The sequence below is a fragment of the Syngnathus typhle genome, linkage group LG18 (genome assembly GCF_033458585.1).
Source record: "Syngnathus typhle isolate RoL2023-S1 ecotype Sweden linkage group LG18, RoL_Styp_1.0, whole genome shotgun sequence".
NCBI lineage: Eukaryota > Metazoa > Chordata > Actinopteri > Syngnathiformes > Syngnathidae > Syngnathus > Syngnathus typhle.
This window is the reverse complement of record NC_083755.1, coordinates 4,630,728-4,653,012: the sequence shown is the minus strand read 5'-3', so window position 1 is coordinate 4,653,012 and position 22,285 is coordinate 4,630,728. Positions and strand designations below refer to the sequence as shown.

At 41.5% G+C, this 22,285-nt stretch overlaps 4 protein-coding genes across 7 annotated transcripts; 3 read left to right on the top strand and 1 right to left on the bottom strand.

The window, feature by feature from the left end:
* Positions 1 to 445: 445 nt before the first annotated feature.
* Positions 446 to 2,947, top strand: nptx2b (neuronal pentraxin IIb). The gene is made up of 5 exons (XM_061264506.1): positions 446 to 1,099; positions 1,181 to 1,400; positions 1,475 to 1,719; positions 1,778 to 1,957; positions 2,025 to 2,947. Exons 1-5 carry the CDS (start codon positions 659 to 661, stop codon positions 2,253 to 2,255), a joined length of 1,317 nt encoding a protein of 438 aa, XP_061120490.1. The 5' UTR covers positions 446 to 658; the 3' UTR covers positions 2,256 to 2,947.
* Positions 2,948 to 3,394: 447 nt separating this feature from the next.
* Positions 3,395 to 6,087, bottom strand: tmem130 (transmembrane protein 130). The gene is made up of 8 exons (XM_061264632.1): positions 5,936 to 6,087; positions 5,800 to 5,870; positions 5,564 to 5,735; positions 5,351 to 5,496; positions 5,191 to 5,275; positions 4,926 to 5,128; positions 4,279 to 4,385; positions 3,395 to 4,001 (listed from the first exon to the last, which is right to left on the bottom strand). Exons 1-8 carry the CDS (start codon positions 5,941 to 5,943, stop codon positions 3,870 to 3,872), a joined length of 924 nt encoding a protein of 307 aa, XP_061120616.1. The 5' UTR covers positions 5,944 to 6,087; the 3' UTR covers positions 3,395 to 3,869.
* A 1,163-nt stretch (positions 6,088 to 7,250) lies between these two features.
* Positions 7,251 to 16,150, top strand: baiap2l1a (BAR/IMD domain containing adaptor protein 2 like 1a). Of its 3 annotated transcripts, none has more exons than XM_061264629.1 (14): positions 7,251 to 7,487; positions 8,375 to 8,450; positions 8,560 to 8,646; positions 10,894 to 10,955; positions 11,087 to 11,158; positions 11,240 to 11,374; positions 12,033 to 12,185; positions 12,263 to 12,403; positions 12,772 to 12,889; positions 13,145 to 13,355; positions 13,949 to 14,008; positions 14,081 to 14,228; positions 15,153 to 15,193; positions 15,310 to 16,150. In XM_061264629.1, exons 1-14 carry the CDS (start codon positions 7,437 to 7,439, stop codon positions 15,380 to 15,382), a joined length of 1,428 nt encoding a protein of 475 aa, XP_061120613.1. In that variant the 5' UTR covers positions 7,251 to 7,436; the 3' UTR covers positions 15,383 to 16,150. The 3 variants fall into 3 exon arrangements, with proteins under 3 accessions (XP_061120613.1, XP_061120612.1, XP_061120614.1); XM_061264628.1 differs by having other exon boundaries at positions 14,078 to 14,228; XM_061264630.1 differs by lacking the exon at positions 7,251 to 7,487 and adding an exon at positions 8,199 to 8,250 and having other exon boundaries at positions 14,078 to 14,228.
* Positions 16,151 to 16,368: 218 nt separating this feature from the next.
* tecpr1a (tectonin beta-propeller repeat containing 1a) lies at positions 16,369 to 22,200 on the top strand. 2 transcript variants are annotated; one of them, XM_061264696.1, is made up of 24 exons: positions 16,369 to 16,532; positions 16,839 to 17,090; positions 17,159 to 17,341; positions 17,409 to 17,531; positions 17,591 to 17,710; positions 17,770 to 17,944; positions 18,008 to 18,108; positions 18,169 to 18,270; positions 18,334 to 18,476; positions 18,551 to 18,981; positions 19,050 to 19,195; positions 19,254 to 19,409; positions 19,474 to 19,623; positions 19,689 to 19,846; positions 19,906 to 20,100; positions 20,165 to 20,261; positions 20,322 to 20,401; positions 20,467 to 20,523; positions 20,585 to 20,753; positions 20,822 to 20,957; positions 21,026 to 21,118; positions 21,192 to 21,298; positions 21,367 to 21,486; positions 21,579 to 22,200. In XM_061264696.1, exons 2-24 carry the CDS (start codon positions 16,866 to 16,868, stop codon positions 21,678 to 21,680), a joined length of 3,369 nt encoding a protein of 1,122 aa, XP_061120680.1. In that variant the 5' UTR covers positions 16,369 to 16,532; positions 16,839 to 16,865; the 3' UTR covers positions 21,681 to 22,200. The 2 variants fall into 2 exon arrangements, with proteins under 2 accessions (XP_061120680.1, XP_061120681.1); XM_061264697.1 differs by lacking the exon at positions 16,369 to 16,532 and having other exon boundaries at positions 16,840 to 17,090; positions 17,770 to 18,108.
* Positions 22,201 to 22,285: the final 85 nt, after the last annotated feature.

Here is a 22,285-nt window from a genome sequence, read left to right as displayed (position 1 = left end):
TTCACTGTGGTTGTGCTGTTTTGTTTGGAGGCCAAGTTCAATGCTCAGCAGTATGTCTCCAGTCTGCTCACCGGGATTTATTGACCTTTCACGACTAAGCAGTTAGCTGCTGCTAATTGTTTACGTGTTGCATCGTCATTCTTGATATGCCTTTTGTGTGCATTTGCACTTGAGAAATTCTTAGCATATTTAATTTATATAGACAGAAAGAAAAATGGCTGATGAAAAAATCTTGATTTAAATGAATGAATTAAATAAGGTTATTGTGTATCCCTCCTCCCTTGTTTTCCAATAGGCGCCTCGTCATTGCTTAATGAAGTGCTCCAACAGATAAATAAATGTGTCACCCAGCTGGCTGCTGACGTCAGCCTACTACAGCCAATCGCAGGCGTTCTCTAGACACCTTTTTTTGGTAATCCTCTTTCCCTAAAGAGGAGCTGTCCGATCAGTACCCCGCACTCGGCGTCGTTTGCGCCAGGAATAATCCCGCAAACAAGCCCCATTAAACGGATTTTCACTCTACTTTGCGCTGTTCGATATATCAATTTAGCCATTTTGTAAAAATACAACTTCCGTGCGTAAATTACGCACAGACCGAATGGCTTCATAAAGAGTTTCTTTATATTATTACTCGTACCTGAAGGCATCCTCTGCAGGTATGTTTTCACTTTTTTACGGTTTTGTAATGTTTTATGCGCTGGGCTACCGGCAGCTCGCGGGCGGCCAAGCGGACGACGGTAAGCGCTACATTTGCCGAGCAGTGCCCCTCGTCGGCGACGCAAGCTGCCCGGTGACCTTATTACCCGAAATCAACGCCGGTGGGCAGGAAGAGGAGCTCCGCAACACGGTCATGCAGCTTCGAGAGACAATTCTCCAGCAGAAAGAAACACTTTCCAAGCAAATCGGCACAATCAACGAGCTAACAACCAAGCTGTCCCTCTGCGCAACAACTACTGATGATAGAAAGTACGAGAAAGGAGCTCAATGGGGAAAAGTGAAGCAAAACACAATGGGAGACGTCCCCAGAGATCCAAACGACACTGTGGAGAATCTCGGGAGAACAATGCAGGGGCTCAAGGACCGGCTGGAGAACCTGGAGGTAAGTTCGGTTTTTAATGTGCGTAAAAGCTTCTACCCGTCCGTGGTCACCTGTGCGCACTTCCTGCTCATCCATCTTTAGCAACAGCAAATGCGGGCCAACATATCCGGCGCCTCGTTCCCCAGCGAGCTGCGTGATTTACTGCAGCGTCGCCTGATCGAGCTGGAAAAACAGCTCCTGAGGAAAGTCAGCAACCTGGAGGAGGAGAAGAGCATGTTGTCCAACGCTACCGCAGCGTACCGACTCAAGACGGAAAGTACGCTCAACGCGCTGGTGGAGAGGATAAGTGAGCTGGAGAAAGGTAATGTGACCCGGGTAAATGTGATGGATTTTTTTTCCTCATAAAATATATATTGAAAAAAAAAAAATGGACAGGAGGTGAAGATTTCAAAACCCCCGAGCAGTTCAAGATCTCCCTGCCGCAGCGTACAAACTACTTATATGGCCGCATCATCAAGAGTCTCCCGGAGATGTACGCATTCACACTCTGCATGTGGATCAAGTCCAGCGCCACTCCGGGTATCGGAACCCCCTTCTCCTACGGCGTGCCCGGACAAGCCAATGAGATCGTATTGATCGAATGGGGAAATAACCCGATTGAGTTGCTAATCAATGACAAGGTGAGTCATCAGCACTTTTTGAAAAAGTGTCATTATCTAACAAACTTGGACCGTGAAGGTTGCACAGCTGCCCTTGGAAGTTCGTGACGGGAGGTGGCACCATATTTGCATCTCCTGGACCACCAGGGATGGTCAGTGGGAAGCTTATCAAGATGGAGAGAAGCAAGGAGCAGGAGATAACCTGGCAGCATGGCACCCTATTAAACCAGGAGGGGTTATCATCCTGGGTCAAGAGCAGGTACGACTACCAAATTTGTGATGTCATAATGTGTGATGATCTACAAAAATGATCCTGTCGTTCCCAGGATGTCGTAGGTGGCCGCTTTGATGCCGGTCAGGCCTTCGTGGGAGAACTGAGTCAAGTCAATATCTGGGACCGGGTTCTGAAGCCAGCCGAAATCCAATCAATGGCCAACTGCACGTCGTACTTGCCGGGTAACGTGATCTCGTGGCTGGCGAGCAATGTGGAGGTGTTTGGAAGGGGAGCCTTCAAGAGGCCCTTGGAGATGTGTCTGGAGCGTCTGCCTAATACCTAAGCAATTAGCATCTGCCTTGTTTTTGCTAATTAGCTGCTATTTCATCACATCTTTTATGATTACTGTCAGACAGTTTGCGAAAAAAACATTATAAGTGATCCACATAGCGCTGAATGTGTAAATTAGGTTTCTCTGTTTCTATTTTTTACTACCTGGTGTCAAATCTATTATAACTTTGCCACCTTGAGAGACTTTGAGGTGATGCATCCCAGACGCAGAAGACCCGGAATGGCGTTCACATGTGAGCTGCTGTTGCGTGCCGTTGGGGAGAAAGTAGGAGAGAAGATTAACTCCAAGGTCCGGCTCATGTTATGTCTGTTGCTTAACGGGAAAATCGGCTTGGAGCCAAAATCACTCACATGTTGTATCCTTGATTCATCACCGTGCTTTTTTTTTTTCTTTCCTCTCCTTGCCTTGTCCATATGAACAAAAACCTGTTTTGTATTGATGGCATGATTTGATTGTAAACATTTTTGTATTTATTTTATTGTGTATAGTTACAGCGTTATTCATCATTGTTGGCACTGTTCTAACTAAGAATGTCTACTTTGTAATTTGTGGTATGTATAGTGGTTTACAATGTGCTGCAATGCTTTTGTGTTTATATTTACGTGGCCTTGATAGGGATTGAAGTGCCAAAAAAAAAAAAAGTGGTTTTATATGTCTGAAAATGCCATTAAATAAAAAGAGGTAATGCCTAAATGAATGGTTGAGCTTTTTTTTTTTGTATCAGTGCCGATACATTAAACCGGAACTAGTTAGTAGGAACTGTCAGGTACGATAAAGGACGTGGGTGTGACATAAGTAGCATATAGCGTAAGCCGAGCAGGATATTTTGACTGAGCTGGCTTGGCTTCAGGACAACAGCAGGTAGCGTGGGCGGCATTAGCAACGCTTAACCGAGCTAAAGGTCAACAGTGACACGTTATAGCATTTACGTGTAAAAGAAATCAAATGTTACATTACAATATTGTCCAATATTGATCTAATAAAAAAAAAATGAAGATAAGATGAGGCCAAAGTTGAAGATCACCATAGCAACTGCAAGCTCCCTAACTGTGTCTGTGTCAGGACACATTCATTAGGAATGTCAGTATTATTAATGAACAAGGACAAACTGTTTTTCATCACAGCTGGGGAAAAGTCCTCAAGTGACATCGTCACTTTATTATTAATAGCCTTTTATTTATTTTTTAACCAGATCCACTGTATTTATTTTGTAAAAAAAATAATAATCAAGCAATACTTCTAGAATTACTGTAAAGTAATTCACAAAAAAAAAGCACACATAAAAAAAAAAGAAAAAACATGCACTGTACTTCCCATTGAGCCTAAACGAACAGTGGGTGCTATAAAATGACCTTTATGAAAGTTAATAATTCATAATGGGTTTTGCTACAGCGCTGTGGGTCACTAATTGATCGTCCTCACAAGATGCAATACAAAGGTACTTCCGGACCTACGAGCCGGGTGAACCAACGTGGCTAACTAAATGATTCATTCAAACAGGAATACAATTGCTCCAGTTCAACTATGTACACTGCTTTTTTTTTTTTTTTTCATAACATACCAAATCTCCGGCAGTCACATAAAAGGACTCATAAATATGATTGGTTAACCGTAATAGGGTGTGTAATCCTGTACCCACAGAGGTTGTCTCTCTTCTCGCTGAGCAGGAAACAGATTTAAAATAATATGGCCATCAGCGTGACCTTTCAAGAATAAAGCGTTGCTGGGTGTTGCCATCTGCAAAAGAATTGAAAGAAAAAAGTGTGTTTGGTTACAATCTAGGTCAAAATTATCCAGATTTTAATTTTTTTTTTGGTTATTCAAGATCACGTTCCGGTTATCCGTTTTACTTGATCAAAGCACCTTGGATCGGATCAGACAAATCCGGATCCAAACTTTTAAAAAGGACTCAATCCGGATGACTGCTCTAAAATTTAGACCTTATATCACACAAAAGGTTACTTAATATGAGAAAAGTGGCAGAATAGCCAGCAAGACTGTACACAAACCGTACCTGAGCTTTGTTTTGATATCGAGGATGGCAGGCGATGACTGTGATGAAAGTGAAGGTTGCCACAAAAATAGCAGCGGAACACAAGATGAAGAGTATGTTGGTGTTGTCTGAAATAAAAATGATGGACAATTGTGGGACTACTTTCGAGTTGGACTCAAATATATTCCCACAAAGAATGTTATGCTAGGCTTGAGCATAATCGTAGCATGGCAACAAGAGCAAATCAATTAAGCGCAGCTAAATTAGCGCATTTCTTAGATTCGACTGGCCTCTTGTCACCTGTGGAACTAACGCTGAACAGCACATTGAAAATTTTATGCGCCTCGTGAGACGTCTCAAATCTAATCCGGCTTCCCTGTGACTGTTTCAATAGAAGATAAACTGATACAAAATAATAATATAATATAATATAATATAATATAATATAATATAATATAATATAATATAATATAATATAATATAATATAATATAATATAATATAATATAATATAATATAATATAACATAACATAACATAACATAACATAACATAACATAACATAACATAACATAACATAACATAACATAACATAACATAACATAACATAACATAATACAATATAATATCATAAAATAAAATAATAATTAGCATTTTAGATTCCACTTACTGTTTTTCCTGACAAAGAGATTGAAGGAGGTCTGTAGCTTGCTGATGTCATTTCGAACGCTGATGTCCAAGCAGTGAACCCCGGCCGTGGTGAAGGTGTGGTTGAGCCACAAGGTGTTCCCGTACAACATGGTCAGCGTGCAGCCCCCCGTCGCGTCGGGTACGCAGTTGGCCACAAAGCGCCAAGACACCCACATGGGGGGGCTGAATGACGCAATGACCTCAGCTTCAAATCAAAAATAGAAAGCAAAATGTGATTTTTTTACCTGCCGTCCACATGGAAAGCCAGCCCGGTTCTTTGAAACACCTCATAATCGAAAGGCCCTGTCAACTTGATGCTTTTAACGGCATCTGTAAATCAATTTTCACACTTGTTACTCAAAACAATGATATTTGGAATGTACCAACAGACATCCCACTACAAACCAAGCACTTGAATATCCTTGGAGTATATTCCAGTTAATGGAGGTGTGTATTCAGTTATATTGACTCTGATTTTCAACCGGAGTGTGTAGTTTCCAGACAAGGCGTAATTGTAGCGGACAACAGGCTCGATCCCTTGGATTACCTGTCTGCATTTCCGGAAACAAAATGATCAGCACAAACAATTCCCAACATTTAAATTGGCAATCCTCATACCCATTTCCTAAATCCCACGTGTAGCTGAAGTTTGCCGTGCTGAAATTCTGCTGGGGATCAGAAAGTTGGAACATGGTCTCGGTGGGGATGTCTGAAGCCAGCTCTCCTGTGTCTCTCAGATAGGTGGCGTTGCCATCCGTTTGGTAGAAAACCAACTTCCCAGCGATAGTTTCTGATTCAAGAAAGGTGATATGTCATTGCTGCATGCAAAGAAGTAGAAAATCATGGTGGGCTACCTAAATTTGTCAGAGGAACGTCAGGCTCTGCCACACCCGGGGAAACCAGGATGAAAAGCAACACTAGTGTTCTGTAAATGTATAATCAAGTTAATGAAGTGTTCAAAAGATAAAAACTTTTTGAATAAAAGCATACCTGTCCATGTATTTGCTCTGCTGGTCCCCTCGAGGACCTAAATAAACAGGAAAATCCAGAGGATGAAAAGGAAGCAATGTGTGCAGAGGACTTGTGAGCTTCTCTCAGATTCCCATCATGTCGATGAAGGCTTGAAATTGCCACCATGAAGTTAAGTCATGTGGCCCTGAAAGAACAACAACCTACTTTTGAGCCTGGTCTTCTTTGCGATGGATGCTGACCATTGGCTCAAACCACCCCATAAAATTTCGCTTTCATCCATTTGGGAAGTGAAAGAGTTTATATTTATATTTGAATGAATTCAAAGAATTTATTTTATTTTATTTTATTTTATTTTATTTTATTTTATTTTATTTTATTTTATTTTATTTTATTTTATTTTATTTTATTTTATTTTATTTTATTTTATTTTATTTTATTTTATTTTATTTTATTTTATTTTATTTTATTTTATTTTATTTTATCATTCTTCTCAGCACTCTTAAAAGCTATCCTGAAAAAACTGGAAAAAAAAACGTGGAATTAATGATGGAAGCACGTTTTGCATTGTACTGTCGCCCTCTCGTGGTTAAGGTATGAAACACATTTCAACCATTATATGTAATGTAATACAACATAATGAAATAAAGTAAAATAAATTAAAATTTGATGATATGTGTATATGAATATATATGTATATATGAATATATAATTATTTCTTTCATAATTTAGCTATTTTAACTTATTTTACTTTCTTTCATTATATTGTATTACATTATAATGGTTTAAGCACATGATTCAGACTTTAACCACGAGAGGGCGACAGTACAATGCAAAACATGCTTCCACCATCAATTCCACATGTTCTTTTTAGTGTACGTGTATTTACGCCCCGCAGAAAGAAGTTAAGAAAGTCAGCGGTATTTATTCTATTTATATATTATATTATATTATATTATATTATATTATATTATATTATATTATATTATATTATATTATATTATATTATATTATATTATATTATATTATATTATATTATATTATATTATATTATATTATATTATATTATATTATATTATATTATATTATATTATATTATATTATATTATATTATATTATATTATATTATATTATATTATATTATATTATATTATATTATATTATATTATATTATATTATATTATGGGTACATAATTTGTGTTACAAGCATGGCTGCAAAACGAATTAAACTCGTATATGAAGGTCCCAGTATGCTTTTTTTTTTTTCTTAACTCAGCAGCTGAGTCAACCCTTGTGACGTCAAAGTCCCACCCTCTGAGTAAAATCTGACAGCGTCCCAGCGAGTGAGGGAGTGTGCAACAACAAGCCGGTTTGCTTTATGCACGCGTGCATTGCGCCAGAGGTGCATGGCATGCCCCGGAGTAATTCTCCTGCTGTGGGACCGACGGTAGCGACTGGATTATAATATTATTATCATTATTTTTTTTTCTTTTTTGGGGGGAGGGAGAAACCACGCACCAACATGTCCGGGACCCCGCAAGACGTGAGCAAGCTCACCGAGCTAACCTATAAAGTGAGTCTAGCAAATATTTGCTTATAATAAACGACGTTATTATAGTTTGTATGATTTAAAATGGGAAACTTGTTTTTTCCCGTAAAGTTTGCTGTGGCTTCTAAAGTCCATCAAAGTAGACAACCTGAATATTTTTCGGGGCTTTCATTCCCTCTAGTCACCTATATGACGAACCATTGTTTTCATGTTGTTTGAAAACAATTTCGACTGAAGCGCTGCAATATTAAGCTTTCAACAACAAGCCCATTCTAGAATGGCACACTCTGGTGCATCAGATTGTTTGAAAGTGTGCCAATCACAGTTTTTTTTTTTGCTCCTGCTGTAGATTATACACATTTGAGAACAGTGATTACTTTAATTTTGCTTTTTTTTAAAAAATTCTATTTCAATCTAATCCAGTAGTTGATATACATGGCATGCAGAAAAAATAAGATACAGGGGCCATTTTGAAGTTAAATGAATTCAATATACTAAATGAGATTTTTTTATGTGTCTGTGATGGCAGACATGCTTTAGTTTCAGCGAAATGGGTTGGGAGGGAGGAGAGAAAGGAACCTGTTTCCTTTTTTTTTTAAAGCTCTCTTAACTTCACTCTGCAGCACGTTCCTAAAAGTCACGCCTGTCTCCTCATTGTTACTTTCCGGGTGTGCCAGGAGAGCAAGACGGGGAGGTGAACAACCCTGGACTGCTCAGGCATTTCAATAGAGTGGGTGGGGGTGTGGGGGGGGCACTTTTGTGCAGGACTTTGCTCCTCTAAGAAAGCGTAAGGAATTCACACAAGGTCAAGTTAAAGATTGAAGCTTTTATTGCTGCTGAATTTAAAGAGCCTCTTTTATCAAAACATGAAATTGAGCACGTGCAAATCACAGTTCTAACATTTCTCCCAGAATGTGATGGACCAGTACAACCCCAGCTTGAGGAACCTGGTCAACCTAGGCAAGAGCTATGAGAAGTCAGTGACAGGTAAAAACACGCCTGATTGTTTTGTTGACAACTATTGAAAATAGTTAGCATGTTTGAACTGCTTGGCTTAGTCCTGCTCACAAATTGAGTTTGTGATCTTCCCACACAGCCATGACCCTCGCAGGAAAGGCCTACTTTGATGCCGTCACAAAAATTGGAGAAAACGCTACCATGTCTCCAATTTCCAGGGAACTTGGTAAGTCACGCTAATCAGGAAAATTGAGTTGGATGGAGAAATACATAAAAATAACATTCTGACAGCACGTGTTTTCATCCATCACCTAACTTATCTTCCATTACAGTATAAGTGCTAGAATCCTAAAGCCGCTCTTAATTTTCAAAGGGATCATAATACATTTTGTTATGCTCTATCGACTTACCGCTCGGCTCTAATTAGACACAAAACAAGTGAACGTGTTGTCAATTAATCTGAAGCAATGTGAATAATTAAATGACATTGTTAGTCTCCTTGGCATGTTTTGAAACAACCACAATTAGCTTTAGACTAAAATAGATTCATTTCAACAGAGCTGGCAGGAAGTATAAGTATACTTAAGTTCAGAACGACCGTCCCAGAGCGATGTCACTCCCTACTGCGGGGACTATTTATCGAGAGAGTGTGAATTCTCCTGCAGGCTGCTGCCGGCGTCATACGGCAAACATGCTGAATAAACACGAGCACAGAAGAATGTCTTCTCACTGCTGATCCTTGCTTACTCCCTAGTTTGACTCACCCTAATCCGCCAACTGTTTGTGGGAGACTCACAGTGGAGCCGAATTGATCTTTTTTTTTTTTTTGATTGAACCGCCCACGTCTTTTAGTTAGCATGTCTAAGATCCTGGGTTTTAAAATTCAACTTAGATTTGCTGTGTTTGTGTTAAAGCAATAAAAGTATGACTTTGGCGCCATCTTGGTGTGAACGAACTATGTTGACATGACTGAAAGAGCTTTATTCGGGGGTAAAATGTTGTTTACTGCCATGTTGGTGTTAAGGAACTATGGAAAGTGAGTTGAGGAGTTTTTTTTAAGACACAAAGAGTGCCCAGGAAGACTATTTTTAATTCTTAATAATAATTTTCACAATCTCCCTCTTATAATCTTGCATCGAGTGTGCGATAGCCGACAGAAAGATGACAAAGATGAGCTCACAAGCTTCTCGTTGTGCTCTGAGTCAATATGGTTTTCACGATTTTTTTTTATTTTTATCACTCTTACAACACATTGGGCGTAACACGTCTGAGGCAACCTGCCCTTCCACGTACGATAGCGAAAAAACTTTTGGAGCGTGACGCACAGACGATGTGGTCACACAATGCTTGTGCGGGCAAGCTCAGTGATGCATTTTATTGGAAGGCAGAGTTGCGAGATCCGTACTTGGCGGAATGACCAAATGTCTGCCAAGGGTAACAAACTAAATAAAGCCACTAACATCGACTCATATTGCACAATTAATGGATGCCAAATAGGTGATGGTTGATTTGTTTGAGCATGATGTCATGTGATAAGAATGTCGTAGGTGGCTAGGTTGATTATTCACAATCCTTTTCAGAATTGTTTTCACACCTTATTAAAAATTTGACGCAACAATTTAGGATCCCCCGAAATATATTTTATGTTATGTTCTCAAGAGTGACATTTCTAATGTTCTACAATATGGCTCCTAATCTTTTTGTCCACAATATTAAATGCTATGATGTATTGCAGTTCTCCAGCAAGGTTGACTGGAGCTGTATTCATAAATCATGCTTCTGCACAAAGTAAAAATTTTTGATGCAGGTCCAATATTGGATGTCATTATATTTTATGAGATCTCCCACTTTTGGGCTAATGAGTATCTGTGGAACGTACTTTGTTGCAAGTAACACATCGCAACCTCAGCAAGTTTTCACACCTTATTAAAAGCCTGCAGGTGCACGCTGGCCTCTTTGACCCCGCCTACTCCTCAACTAATCTCGCGACCCGTGCCGCAGCGATCTGTTACGTGGCTTGTCCAAACAGTCGTACGGGAAGCACAAAGGCAGCATTTACTCGTACTTTCTGCTGACCTTCAGAGGGCAATGTTGTTGTAGCTGGATGTTGGAAATAGCATTGGTGGGGGTGTCAGGTCAAATGTCATACTTTGTTGAAACCGTAGAAAATTCTGGTCATGTTTATGTTAGCTAACTCATTGCTACATATGTCCACCCACCGTATATGATCCTAGAAACCACGCAGAGGTTTACTCTGGATCACCGTCCGGCAGTAAACCAGCGGTCTAGATTTCACCCCATTGTTATGGATGGAGCACCCCTGCTTATTTACAATTGTCGGTGTTGACTCGCTGCTATTGTACGGTGCTGCAGCCTGACTCTGAATGGAGACAGTTCTATATCTGCTCCCGGTCCAGTGCCAGAACCATACAGATTGTTCTGACAATGATTGACAAGTACCATTTCTTTCTAGGTATGGTTCTGATGGACATTGCAGATGTCCACAGAAAGGTCCATTTTGAACTGGAGCAAAATGTAAGTAGCAAAGAGAGATAACATTAGGAAATGTTTAACCGGTGAGTCCATTATGACGACCTTTTGTCATAATACCGCCACGTGAGGAAGATGTTTTCGATAAGGTTTTATTTTTGTCGCTTTTATTGCAGTTCAAGAGATTCCACCTAGATGTTCTCTCAGAGTTGGAAAAGAAGACGGAAATGGATGTGAAGTATATGAATGTAAGCAAGTCCATGTTTATTTTATCTAGAGTTAAAGAATACATATGAAGTGCTTCACCCCCCCCCCCCCCCCTTGCTCAGGCTACATTTAAGCGCTACCAGTCAGAACACAAGTCCAAGCAAGACTCCTTGGACCGCTCGCAGACTGACTTGAAGAAGCTGAGGAGAAAAAGCCAAGGCAAGAACGTGTCAAAGTACGAGATGAAGGAGAACGAGGTGAGCATAAAACAACTACTATCCAAACTCGGAGCTGTCTTTCTGGAATCTAGCTCGTCTAGAAACAAATGACACGAAGCTCACAATCATTTTATGAACCCAAATACCTTAGCTGAAGTGCACTTTAAAATACTACAAGATGGCAATTTGTCCATTGTCTTGTCAGGAACTATTATATTATATTATATTATATTATATTATATTATATTATATTATATTATATTATATTATATTATATTATATTATATTATATTATATTATATTATATTATATTATAAACTTGGTTCAGTGCGCCAGAAGAGGTGAGAATTGTGACATGACAACTCATGGCTGCGTTACCATGACAACGCGACTCTACTGAGCTGAAACGGTGAGCCTCCCATCTCTCAAGTGGATTTCTAGCAAGAGTGAAGTGAGGCCTGGTTATTGTAGGGAGTGAAATTAGAGGTCTGAGGAATAGATTGCTTTTATTGTTACCATGACAACCTCTGCAAGATTTATGAGAAAGGGGGAAAATATAAGGGTGAGATGTGTTTTGATGTTTTCTGGGATTGTCTTCCATCTGTGTACACTTTAACCAGGAGGATCATTTCAAAACTTTGGCCACCCATGTCTTGCCCTGCCTTTTCTGACCTTGCAATTTATTTTGTGCCCCCAGTACATGGAAACCATCTCCTCGCGCCAGATGGACATGCAAAAGTTCATCGCCGACGGCTGCAGAGAGGCTCTGCTGGAAGAAAAACGACGCTTCTGTTTCCTGGCTGACAAACACTGCATGTTCTCTTATCACATTAGCAACTTCCACGATAAAGTAAGAACGGATTCATAAATAATCCCACCAAGCCAGCCCCTGGGTTTTACATAAAAGCGTTCAATCTGCGCCTTCAGGCAAAAGTGATGCTGAGCGAGAAGATCCCCGGCTGGCAGGAGATATGCTGCAACGTCAGCAAGGTGCCGGACACCGTCAAGCACATGATAGACGGACTTTACGTCAATCAAGAGCAATCGTTGCTTGCCAACCGCTTCAGGGTATTTTTTCTTTATTCATTAAATTTATTCAGATCTGTTGGATGTCACAATCGATCGAAATCGACATAGCATCTCACCATCAATGACTTTGAGTGGCTTAAGTGTCATTATCTCGTAATGGCGGCACCATCTGATGAGTCAGATGTTTGTGAAGCGTGGATTTGAGTTGATTATCAACCACGAAGTTTCCGGCTTTTGTTTCCCTCTGATAAAGCCTAGTGAACATTTGAGCCACTTCTCGTGTTGCTACGCAGATAAGATAATAATCATGTTTGACATCAATAACTCAACATGGACTTTGAGCCATGCATGGTTATCAGTTGAAAATGTCTTTTTCATGAGGTTTTGATTGTCTTTTGTCCCCTTAGAACAGCGTTGAGTCAATGGTGCCGCCCCCTGCGCCCCCACTGAAAGCGCTCACTAGTCCACTCGCAAACATGTTCAACCCTGAGCCCAGATCTCCAATCACTTTCGAGAATCACTCAGGTACAGATACTAATTATCAACTATTTCTAACAATATATTTTTTCTGGATTTATTTCAAATTTTGTTCTCATTCTCCATCAACAACACATATTGAATGTTTACCAGCATTTTTTGAAGATTTTTTGGGGTTCGGAATTTTCTTTTTTGCTTTCTTTTGACCCCCAGCCCCCCCAAGCATAACCATCTAGCACCGCCCCTGCCTGACCTCAACCCTTTTTTACAGTACATATTTTAATGAGTCTTTTTTTTTCCCAGACCAGGGCATCCTCAGCGATTATAGTCCATCCCGGTCGACCTCCCAGATTTCGGGTCCCACTATGAGGAAAAAGCCTCGGGTCAAGACTATCTTTCCTCATTCGGCGGGAAACAACGACACCCTCCTCAGCTTTGACGAGGGTGACGTCATTATACTTATTAAGGAAGAAAAGGACGGCTGGCTTTATGGCGAGATGGAAAAGACTAGCCAGTAAGTATATTTTTTCTGGACATTTCAAAAATGTTTTTGTAGGCTGTTACACAAGTTATTTTTCCGTGACCTTTTAAGTGTGACATAACCTGTTCCATCTTTGTAAACAAGCACATTCTCCTTAATGCTAGAGAATGTCTTGTTGTCCTTTTTCGCCCTCAGCCATTGTCAACTTCGACGCTCATACCAACAATTGTCACATTTTTCCACAGTGGCAACTTTGTGCTTTGTCTCTATATTTTGTTGTGTTATTACGGCCAGTAAGAACACAAGAATATGTCAGGTATGTTTGTGCTAGCATACCTCTTCTGGTGACTCTTTGTGCTTGCCTAGCTGTTTGCAACGTTCAAAAAAAAAAAAAAAAGTCAACACCAGTATGTGCTACAAATACTGGAGTTGCCATCATGGGAACATTTTTACCAAAGCCACATTTGACGTGGAAGAACCTGAGCGACGACTGCATAAATTCCCACAGATCCATAAAAGGAAAATCCCACAAACTGTTTTGCATGCTAATAAATTTCAATGCATTAATTAACATATGGAAAGTAGTGTGCCTAATATTGTGGTTCACTTGTGTTTTTATTTATTAGGCGTGGTTGGTTCCCAACATCCTACTGCAGACCTTATTCGGAGTCGATTATATCAAATAGGTAAATAGACATACATTGTGTGTTAAATATAAAAACTTAATTGTGCTAATGTGTCGAAATGTCACACAGCAGCGATTTAGAGTCACCGCTGCAAAGTCTGAGCATCAGCAGTCTACCCGAGCCGGATGATTTCGAGTCGCTGTTGCTACCGCCGGCGGACTACTCGGATGATTTCCCATCACGCACGACGATCCCGTCAACGCAATCGCCACAGAATACGGTCAGTTGGATTATCTGAACATTCTGTTCCTGCTTATCATTTTCCAGAAGGTGGGTGACCCGATGTGAAATATTTCCTGAAGTGATAATTACTTTTTTGCCGTTCATGATCACGGCCACGCGCACGTTTTCAACTATGACTAATTGTTTCTTATCAACCACGCCCTTGAACGAGGCACGGCTAAAAAAAAAATCCTTCCAGCCGGTCATATTACACGTCACAATATTTATCTATGCTTGATAAGAATGTCCTATATTAAAACAAAAATGTGTTTCGAGTACATGAGATGAATCAGTAACTAATTACAGAGACGGAAATAAAAAGACAAGAAGGTGACGATATGTCTGACGATAAAGCGAGAATTTATCCAAGCAACCAGCATACAAGTCCAGGCACGTCCCTCCTCCATTTCCTTGTCCCTGTTCCTGTACTCAATGTCCTCTCTATTCCTACTGCCTCAGGGTTTTACTGTCTCCAAGCCACATTGATCTTAATTTTCTTTTACGACTTTTTATTTTATGATATATATTTTTTAATGTGCAGTGTTGAAGAAAAGGTCAAAAAGCTAAATGCTCTTTTTAAATCTTGTTTATGAGGCTGTCAGACCAAAGTCGGACCTTGTTATTATTAGCGCAGGGCTAACCGGCACTTTTTAATCTTTGATTGTTTTTTGAATAAGTTTAATGTGATAAAATAAAAAACTTCTGCTCATCAGAAAATGATCATCTTGCTCAAGCAAGAGAAAAAGAGGAGCAACTGGTTAGCTAAATTCCAAACGGGGAGCTTTGACATTTGCACACGTGTCACCATCAATTGTTGTGTAATCTAATCCGACCAGTTTGGTAACACTGCCTCCACTTCTGGAGTAATTTGTGTGGAATTAGGAAGGATTGTGTCTAAATTTTTTCTTTTTGTCTTTTGTAGGTTTCGTTACAAAACGGTAATGCAAAGGTTCCTTTTCTAGGGTGAGTGATGTCGCACAACTACTTCCAATCCAAAAATGTTGCTGCTAATATTAACAAGCAAAACAACCTCACGATAATTTCTATTTTTATTTTTTATTTTTTATTTTTTGCCGCAGAGGAGGAAATCCCTTCGCTACTGTCAAGCTGAGACCGACTGTCACCAATGATCGATCGGCACCTGCCATCTAAACACAAAACAGAATGGACATATAATCAAAAGTATATATGAATGCATCTATGACTTGTACATGCCATCTCGTGTAATTCAAAATAATATTTAATTGATAAATGCATTATTTTTGTCATGTTCCTGACTACAATGCAACCAGGCTGACTTCCTGACTTACAGAAAACAAAAGACGCATATAAAAGAAAGCGTTTACTTTTCTATTTTTTATTATATTGAGTTGTCTTTTTTTTAAGAGCGCTGCAATGTTATGCGGAGATTGTGAGAATGAAGGGAGCGTGCTGTGTTGCTTAAAAAAATGATTTGTCATTTGAGAGCCAGCAATGAAGTATGTCATTACCTGAAATAAAATGTTCTATTCATAAGCAGGATATTTGTAAGAGATATTTAAATAAATAGTTCAACATATGTTCACCATGTGCTCAAACCAAGTTTTTGGTTTGCCAGTGTATTAAATGGAGACCATTTTGATGAAGAGAATATTTTTCATGCTTAGTGATTTTGGCAGGCAAATTGTGCAATATGCTAATGTTGTTCATCACTAGTTGACATTTACGTTATCCCTCAATATGTCAGGGTCACAGTTTTGAAATATATAACGTAGATTTTGTGAGATCATTTTTTTTGGACCCGTATTTGAATTACAGAATGTGTACTGTATGATGGACAAATGATATACTGTTATTCCTCAGTGCCTCCTTCAGTGTACCTTCCCGTTGTGTTTACAATGTAGCCTTTTTTCTTTAATAAAACAAAGTCTACATATTTAATATCATGTGTAAAATGATTTCCAAATCTGGATAAAATTATTGGTACCACTCTTTTAAAGAAAAAAAAAAAACCATAATGATCACAGAAATAACTTGAATATGTCAAAGTTGAACGAAAAAAAATGGAAATAGAGGCCTAGGCTGTGAAACACATAGCAACAGCGACATCTAGCGGATTCTACCGTCACATGCAAGCGCACAACGGAATCAGCCAATGAGAATTAAGCACCGAACGTCGCTTCCGGGTTTGCGTAGCCTGAAAGCGTCTGTCATTTAAATCCCAAACTATAAACAATAAAGGCTCTCCTGCGTTTCTAAATATCTCTTTTAGGAACTCGAAACGAGGACGTCTAACGTGTCAGTTAATGAAAGGAATTTCGAGGTACGTGCATTCATTTGCGATCTGAGGAGGCCTGTAATCCAGCACCAAATATTATTTACATGATTGTCTCAAGATGTTTATGTTAGAAGCGATTTTGCAACATCTCTGTAAAATGATCTGATGAGTTTGTCGAGTTCTTAGGTGCATGTGTTAGCATAGCGATTAGCCATTTAAATGTCAGGTTGATGTTTGATTTGTATACACATCAATGGGAATGCTTCAAACTTTGTGGAAGAAGTCTTTAATAACTATTAAATCAAATGATCAGCCTTCTCCCAAATCTTTCATTTTGGTCCTCTCTCAAAGGTCCAGCCGGTGGTCCCAGGTGCAGGCATGCCCACTTCCAGGCTTTGGGCAGTGGATGTGCACGGATGTGTCTACAGCCTGTCCACAGCGGGCCAGCAGTGGGAGCGATGCCATGACGCTCAGATGGCGTTTAAACGGGTGACCGCCGCTCAGCAGTGCTGCTGGGGCATCGCTTGTGACAACAAGATCTACCTGAACGTCCACGCGTCTGACGTGCACATTCGTTTCCAGGAGGAGACTTACGAGAATCAAGTGGGTGTTGTCAAAAGTCCGCGCCGAGTGGACGATTTCTCAAGTCTCATTTTTATCTTTTTTATCAGCGATGGAATCCTGTGGATGGGTTTTCCGAGCGCTTGTTGCCAAGCGACCGCTGGCAGTGGAGTGATGTCACAGGTTTGCATCACCAGCCACCTTCACATTTCCAGCTCCCATCCAGCAGTTGGGAGTGGGAAGGTGACTGGTATGTGGATGAGAACTTTGAAGGCGAACCCACAGAGAAAGAGGTGAGCTTATCAAATTTTTTCCCCCAACTACCTTTTTTTTTTTTTTAATGATCAATATGTTCCGTAGGGATGGACTTACTCCGTTGACTTTCCAGCTTTTTACACCAAGGACAAAAAATGGAACTCCTGTGTCCGTCGCAGGCGATGGCTCCGTCACAGGAGATACAAAGCCATGGATTCATGGGCTGAGGTGAGTCCTCATCTTTTTCTCCAGTATGCTACTTCTCTTTTCATCTCTTTTCTCGCTAGATCCCCTCCCAGAAGACTTCCCTACCAGATCCCTTCAGTGACATCAGCTGTGGTGGATGGGAGATAACCGAGGAACCCCGTGGCCTACTCTCATTGTGGGCTGTGTCGCTACAGGGGAAGGTACAACTTCTTGCCATTTTGTAGTTATGTAAGAGCATAAAAATATGCTCGCTGTGCAGGTGTGGTACAGAGAAGGTATTCACCATCACAATCCTGAGGGATCTACCTGGCAAGACATCACCCTCCCTGGAGAGGTGATCCAGATCAGCTGCGGCCCCGGGGACCTGGTCTGGGCTGTGCTGTGGGAGGGCCAGATGATTGTGAGGGAGGGTGTCAGTCGAGATAATCCCCGAGGTACTGATATCAGGAGTCTTTTTTCTTTGGATTCTGTTATTGGGATTGTTTTCTTCCTTTCAGGTAGCTCTTGGTCTATGGTGGACTCTCCCGATCCTGATGTAGCAGTCATGCATGTGGCGGTAGGAGTCAACGTTGTTTGGGCTTTGACCAAAGACAACAAAGTAAGTCTGTAGATTGCAAAATGTATTTTTAGTTTGAATGATAACATTTTGCTTTCTCAGGTGTGGTTCCGGCGCGGTGTTAACCCCCATAACCCGCGAGGCTCAGGCTGGATCAGCATGGTTGGAGAAATGCTCATGATCAACGTCGGACTTAATGATCAGGTCCGCATCACTGTAAAAGCTTTTCCTGGTGTGTCTTTTTTAAAATGTACTAAAATTGCACAGGTATGGGCGATTGGTAGCGAGGACCGAGCCGTGTACTTCCGGCAGGGTGTCACGGCGAGTGAGCTAAGCGGGAAAACCTGGAAAGCCATCGCTGTTCTCCGAGATGGAGATCGACCTCATTCCAGTGCTAGCAGTCAGCAAAGGTAATTTTTTATTTTAAGTAATCCAAATTATATATGTGCAACAACAATATCATTTATTTGCTCACTCGCCACAGTGCCGGATGTTACTTCAGTGAGTCGCATCCTCCATCTGGCGTGGAGTCTGATACAGAAAAAACTGAAGAAGTCAAAATCGACACCCCCAAAGGTCCTATTCCAAAGGTCACAAGTGACAGCTTCATCTCTCAGCTGGTTTCTGACAGAGATCCAGTTTGTGCTGTTGACCCACAAGAGGAGAGCATCCCCGAGGAAGGAGATAAGAGCCTTGATGTTGTTCAAACCGTTGACCCCCAGTGGAGTAATGTGGATTTGGAGGTACCGCTAGACAACGTGGACACCTGCAGCCTGTCGTCACTGCCCGCATTAGCTATGGAGGACCCTTACGGGGAAGATGGGCATCCTCTATGGGCGTGGGTCAGCGGAGGAGGCTGCTCCGTGGACAGTCATTCCCAACTGAACTGGTTCCACAGCACCATGAACACGTCATGTAGGTTAAACAGCAGAGCTGATTGAAGAATTTCATCTCTTTAATGATTTTAAAATCTCTCCTTCCAGTGTTGGCTCAGTCGGTCCAGTCCTTGAGCCTGTCTTTCACTTCAGCCCAAATGGCCACCTGGCGGAAGCAAATCTTCGAGCAACTCGGTGAGAGGACCAAAAGAGAAGTGGATGAATTCCGACATTATGAACAAGCCGTCGAGCAGGTGAGTAAATTGACGCAAGAGAGATTTTGCCCATATCTTATATTTGTTTCCTTAAAAGTGCGTGTGGGTGAAGAAGGGGACCATGCAGTGGTGGAGGGACTTGAAGCCGCACAAATGGGTCGACGTTCACTTTGCACTGGAGCAGTTCTCAGGACCTGAGGGCAACAAAGATGGCATCCTTTTTGTCTATTATAACAACTATGAGGAGAAGAAGGTGAGAAGGGACTATGATGCGTCTTACCATTTAGTAATACACAGTTCCTCTGGTTTCTTTCCAGTATCTTCATGCCTTCATCAACGAGGTGACAATCCTGGTGCCCGTGTTCAACGACGCCAAACATACTTTTGCCATCTACACGCCCGAGCGGATCCAAAAGAGGTGGCCGATTCGAGTAGCGGCTGCAACAGAAGAAGAAATGCATGACTGGGTAAGATTCCTAAAGTCTGAAATATTCCAGGAGCTAGTTTGACTTTTTTTTTGTTTCACCTCTAGCTGGCGCTATTGAGTGCGTCGTGCTGTGACGCCAGAGGCATTCGCGGCCCTCCTTCCAAACAAGCCATCTGGTCCATCACTTGTAAAGGCGACATCTTTGTCAGCGAGCCCACCCCGAGCCTTGAGGCGATGCCGTACCCGACTCCCTGCGACCAGATGTAAACACGCCATTTTTGCCGCCATTGCTTCCCGTGTAACTCACGTGAGGACTCCGCAGGTTCTGGCGTCAGATCGGAGGTCACCTCCGCGTCGTGGAGTCTAACAGCGTCGGGATCGTGTGGGGGATCGGGTACGACCACACCGCTTGGGTCAATGGAGGAGGTACTGAGCACGGTTACACGCAGACTGACGTCAAGAGCGTCTACATCTACGAGAACCAAAGATGGAACCCCGTCACGGGCTACACCAATCGGTAAATTCCTCACTTTGTGTTATTGTATTCATTAATTTGGCGTCTAAGCACTCCTTTTTTTTAGAGGGCTTCCAACTGACCGCTACATGTGGAGCGATGCTTCCGGTTTGCACGAGCGCACCAAAACAAGCACCAAACCTCCGTCCCCTCAGTGGGCATGGGTAAGTCAACGCAAATGAAGTAACACCAACATAAAAAAAATAATTATCGGTTGTCTTTAGGTGTCTGAGTGGGCCATCGACTACGGCGTCTCCGGGGGGACGGACCGAGAGGGCTGGCAGTACGCTGCTGATTTCCCAGCGTGGGTTTTGGTCTTTAAGTTCAACCAAACAAGGCCAAGAATTCTAATCTCAACTTTCCATCCAGGTGGTATCATGGCTATAAAACCATGAAGGACTTTGTGCGACGCAGACGATGGGCCAGGTAGTTTTTAAAAACAATTTTTGTGCCCACTGGTTAGTAATAAATCTTTTCTCTCGGGCAGGAAGTGCAAACTGACGACGACGGGTCCCTGGCAGGAAGTCCCGCCCATTCAACTGAGTGACGTGTCCATCATGCCGTGCGGGCCCGACAACGATGTGATCCCAGTGTGGGCCATCAGCGACAAGGGGGACGTGCTCTGCCGGCTGGGAGTCACCGCACTCACTCCTGCTGTAAGGAAGGCGGCTTTTCGTTTCCCAAATGACGTAAATAATAATATTGAATCGCTTTTGTCGCCAAGGGAACGTCATGGCTTCACGTTGGGACCGACCAGCCCTTTAAATCTATTTCCATCGGGGCCGCAAGGCAGTTGTGGGCTATCGCCAGGGACGGTTCGGCTTTCTTCAGGGGATCGGTGTTTCCTCAGACCCCTGCAGGTTGGTGGAGGGAATGGGCTGACTTTGATAATGACGCCATAACTTGTGCTTTTTGTCTCCCTCTGCAGGAGAGTGTTGGTACCACATCCCATCCCCAACCAAACAGAAACTGAAACAGGTGTCTGTCGGAAGGACGTCAGTCTTCGTCGTCGATGATAACGGTGAGGCTTTTTGTCGTCATAGTTACCAGATATGTCATATTTCTAATTTCACACTTGATTTGCCCCCGGTCAGGTCATTTGTGGTACCGGAAAGGTTTGACCCCCAGTTATCCTCAGGGCTCCTCGTGGGAGTATGTTTCTAATAATGTGCGCAAAGTTACTGTCGGGCCTTTTGATCAGGTCGGTACCAGCATCCCGCAAATATCTTGTTGATAAAATAGCTCATGTTATAAGTCTGATTTTTTTAGGTTTGGATCATCGCTGATAAAGTACAGGGAAGTCACAGTCTGAGTCGCGGGACAGTGTGCCACCGACTCGGAATCCATCCTTTGGAACCTAAAGGACAGTCGTGGGATTATGGCATTGGGGTAAGCCATTTATCAGAATGACATGGCTGTATTTAAATCAAATAGATATGAAATGTCTTAAAGGAATTCCTGTTCTCCTTTTTGCCTTCTAGGGTGGGTGGGACCACATTTCAGTTCGAGGGAATACCATGGAGCCCCCTCATTTCTGTCTCTCTGCCCTTGCAGAGCCTCGGGTCACGTCATTTCCTTCATAGAACATTTCAACGTTTACTGTATTGTGGTAACATTAGAGAGATGATAGTATTCTGTGGAAAACAATCCGAAATGCTTCATTTATCGTCCGTTTCATGTATTCACCCGTAATATTTTTCGTCGTCTAAAATCGAGTGCTGTAAAGTGACAGGAAAACAAGTTGTGTCAGAAGCAACCACCAAGTTTAAATGGGACACCTTTAAAGTCAAGAAAAACACCCTTAAGCGGCGATTTCAATAAACTTTGTGTAAAGAGTCAAATAAACGACTGGAATTTAGTCAAGAGGATCTACTGGGGCGGGTCTCTCGGCACCACCCTCCTAATTATTTGCTTTACGAGGCTCTCATTAACCTGGTGGTTACTTTTTGCCTCTCAACAAACTGATGTCGAATGTTGTTAGACCACTACTGAGCATGTGCAATGGAAAAGGAGAAAACTATCTCAGGCTTGCTGGAAAAAAAAAAAAAGTAACAAATCTCTAAAATATTACTTTTTTATTAAATGACTGTCACTGTGTTTAAAGATTTTCAGAATATTTTTGGGAAAAAATAGGATTATTGGACAGCCAATAATATTTTGGGTATATTCCATTTTTTTCCCCCCAGAA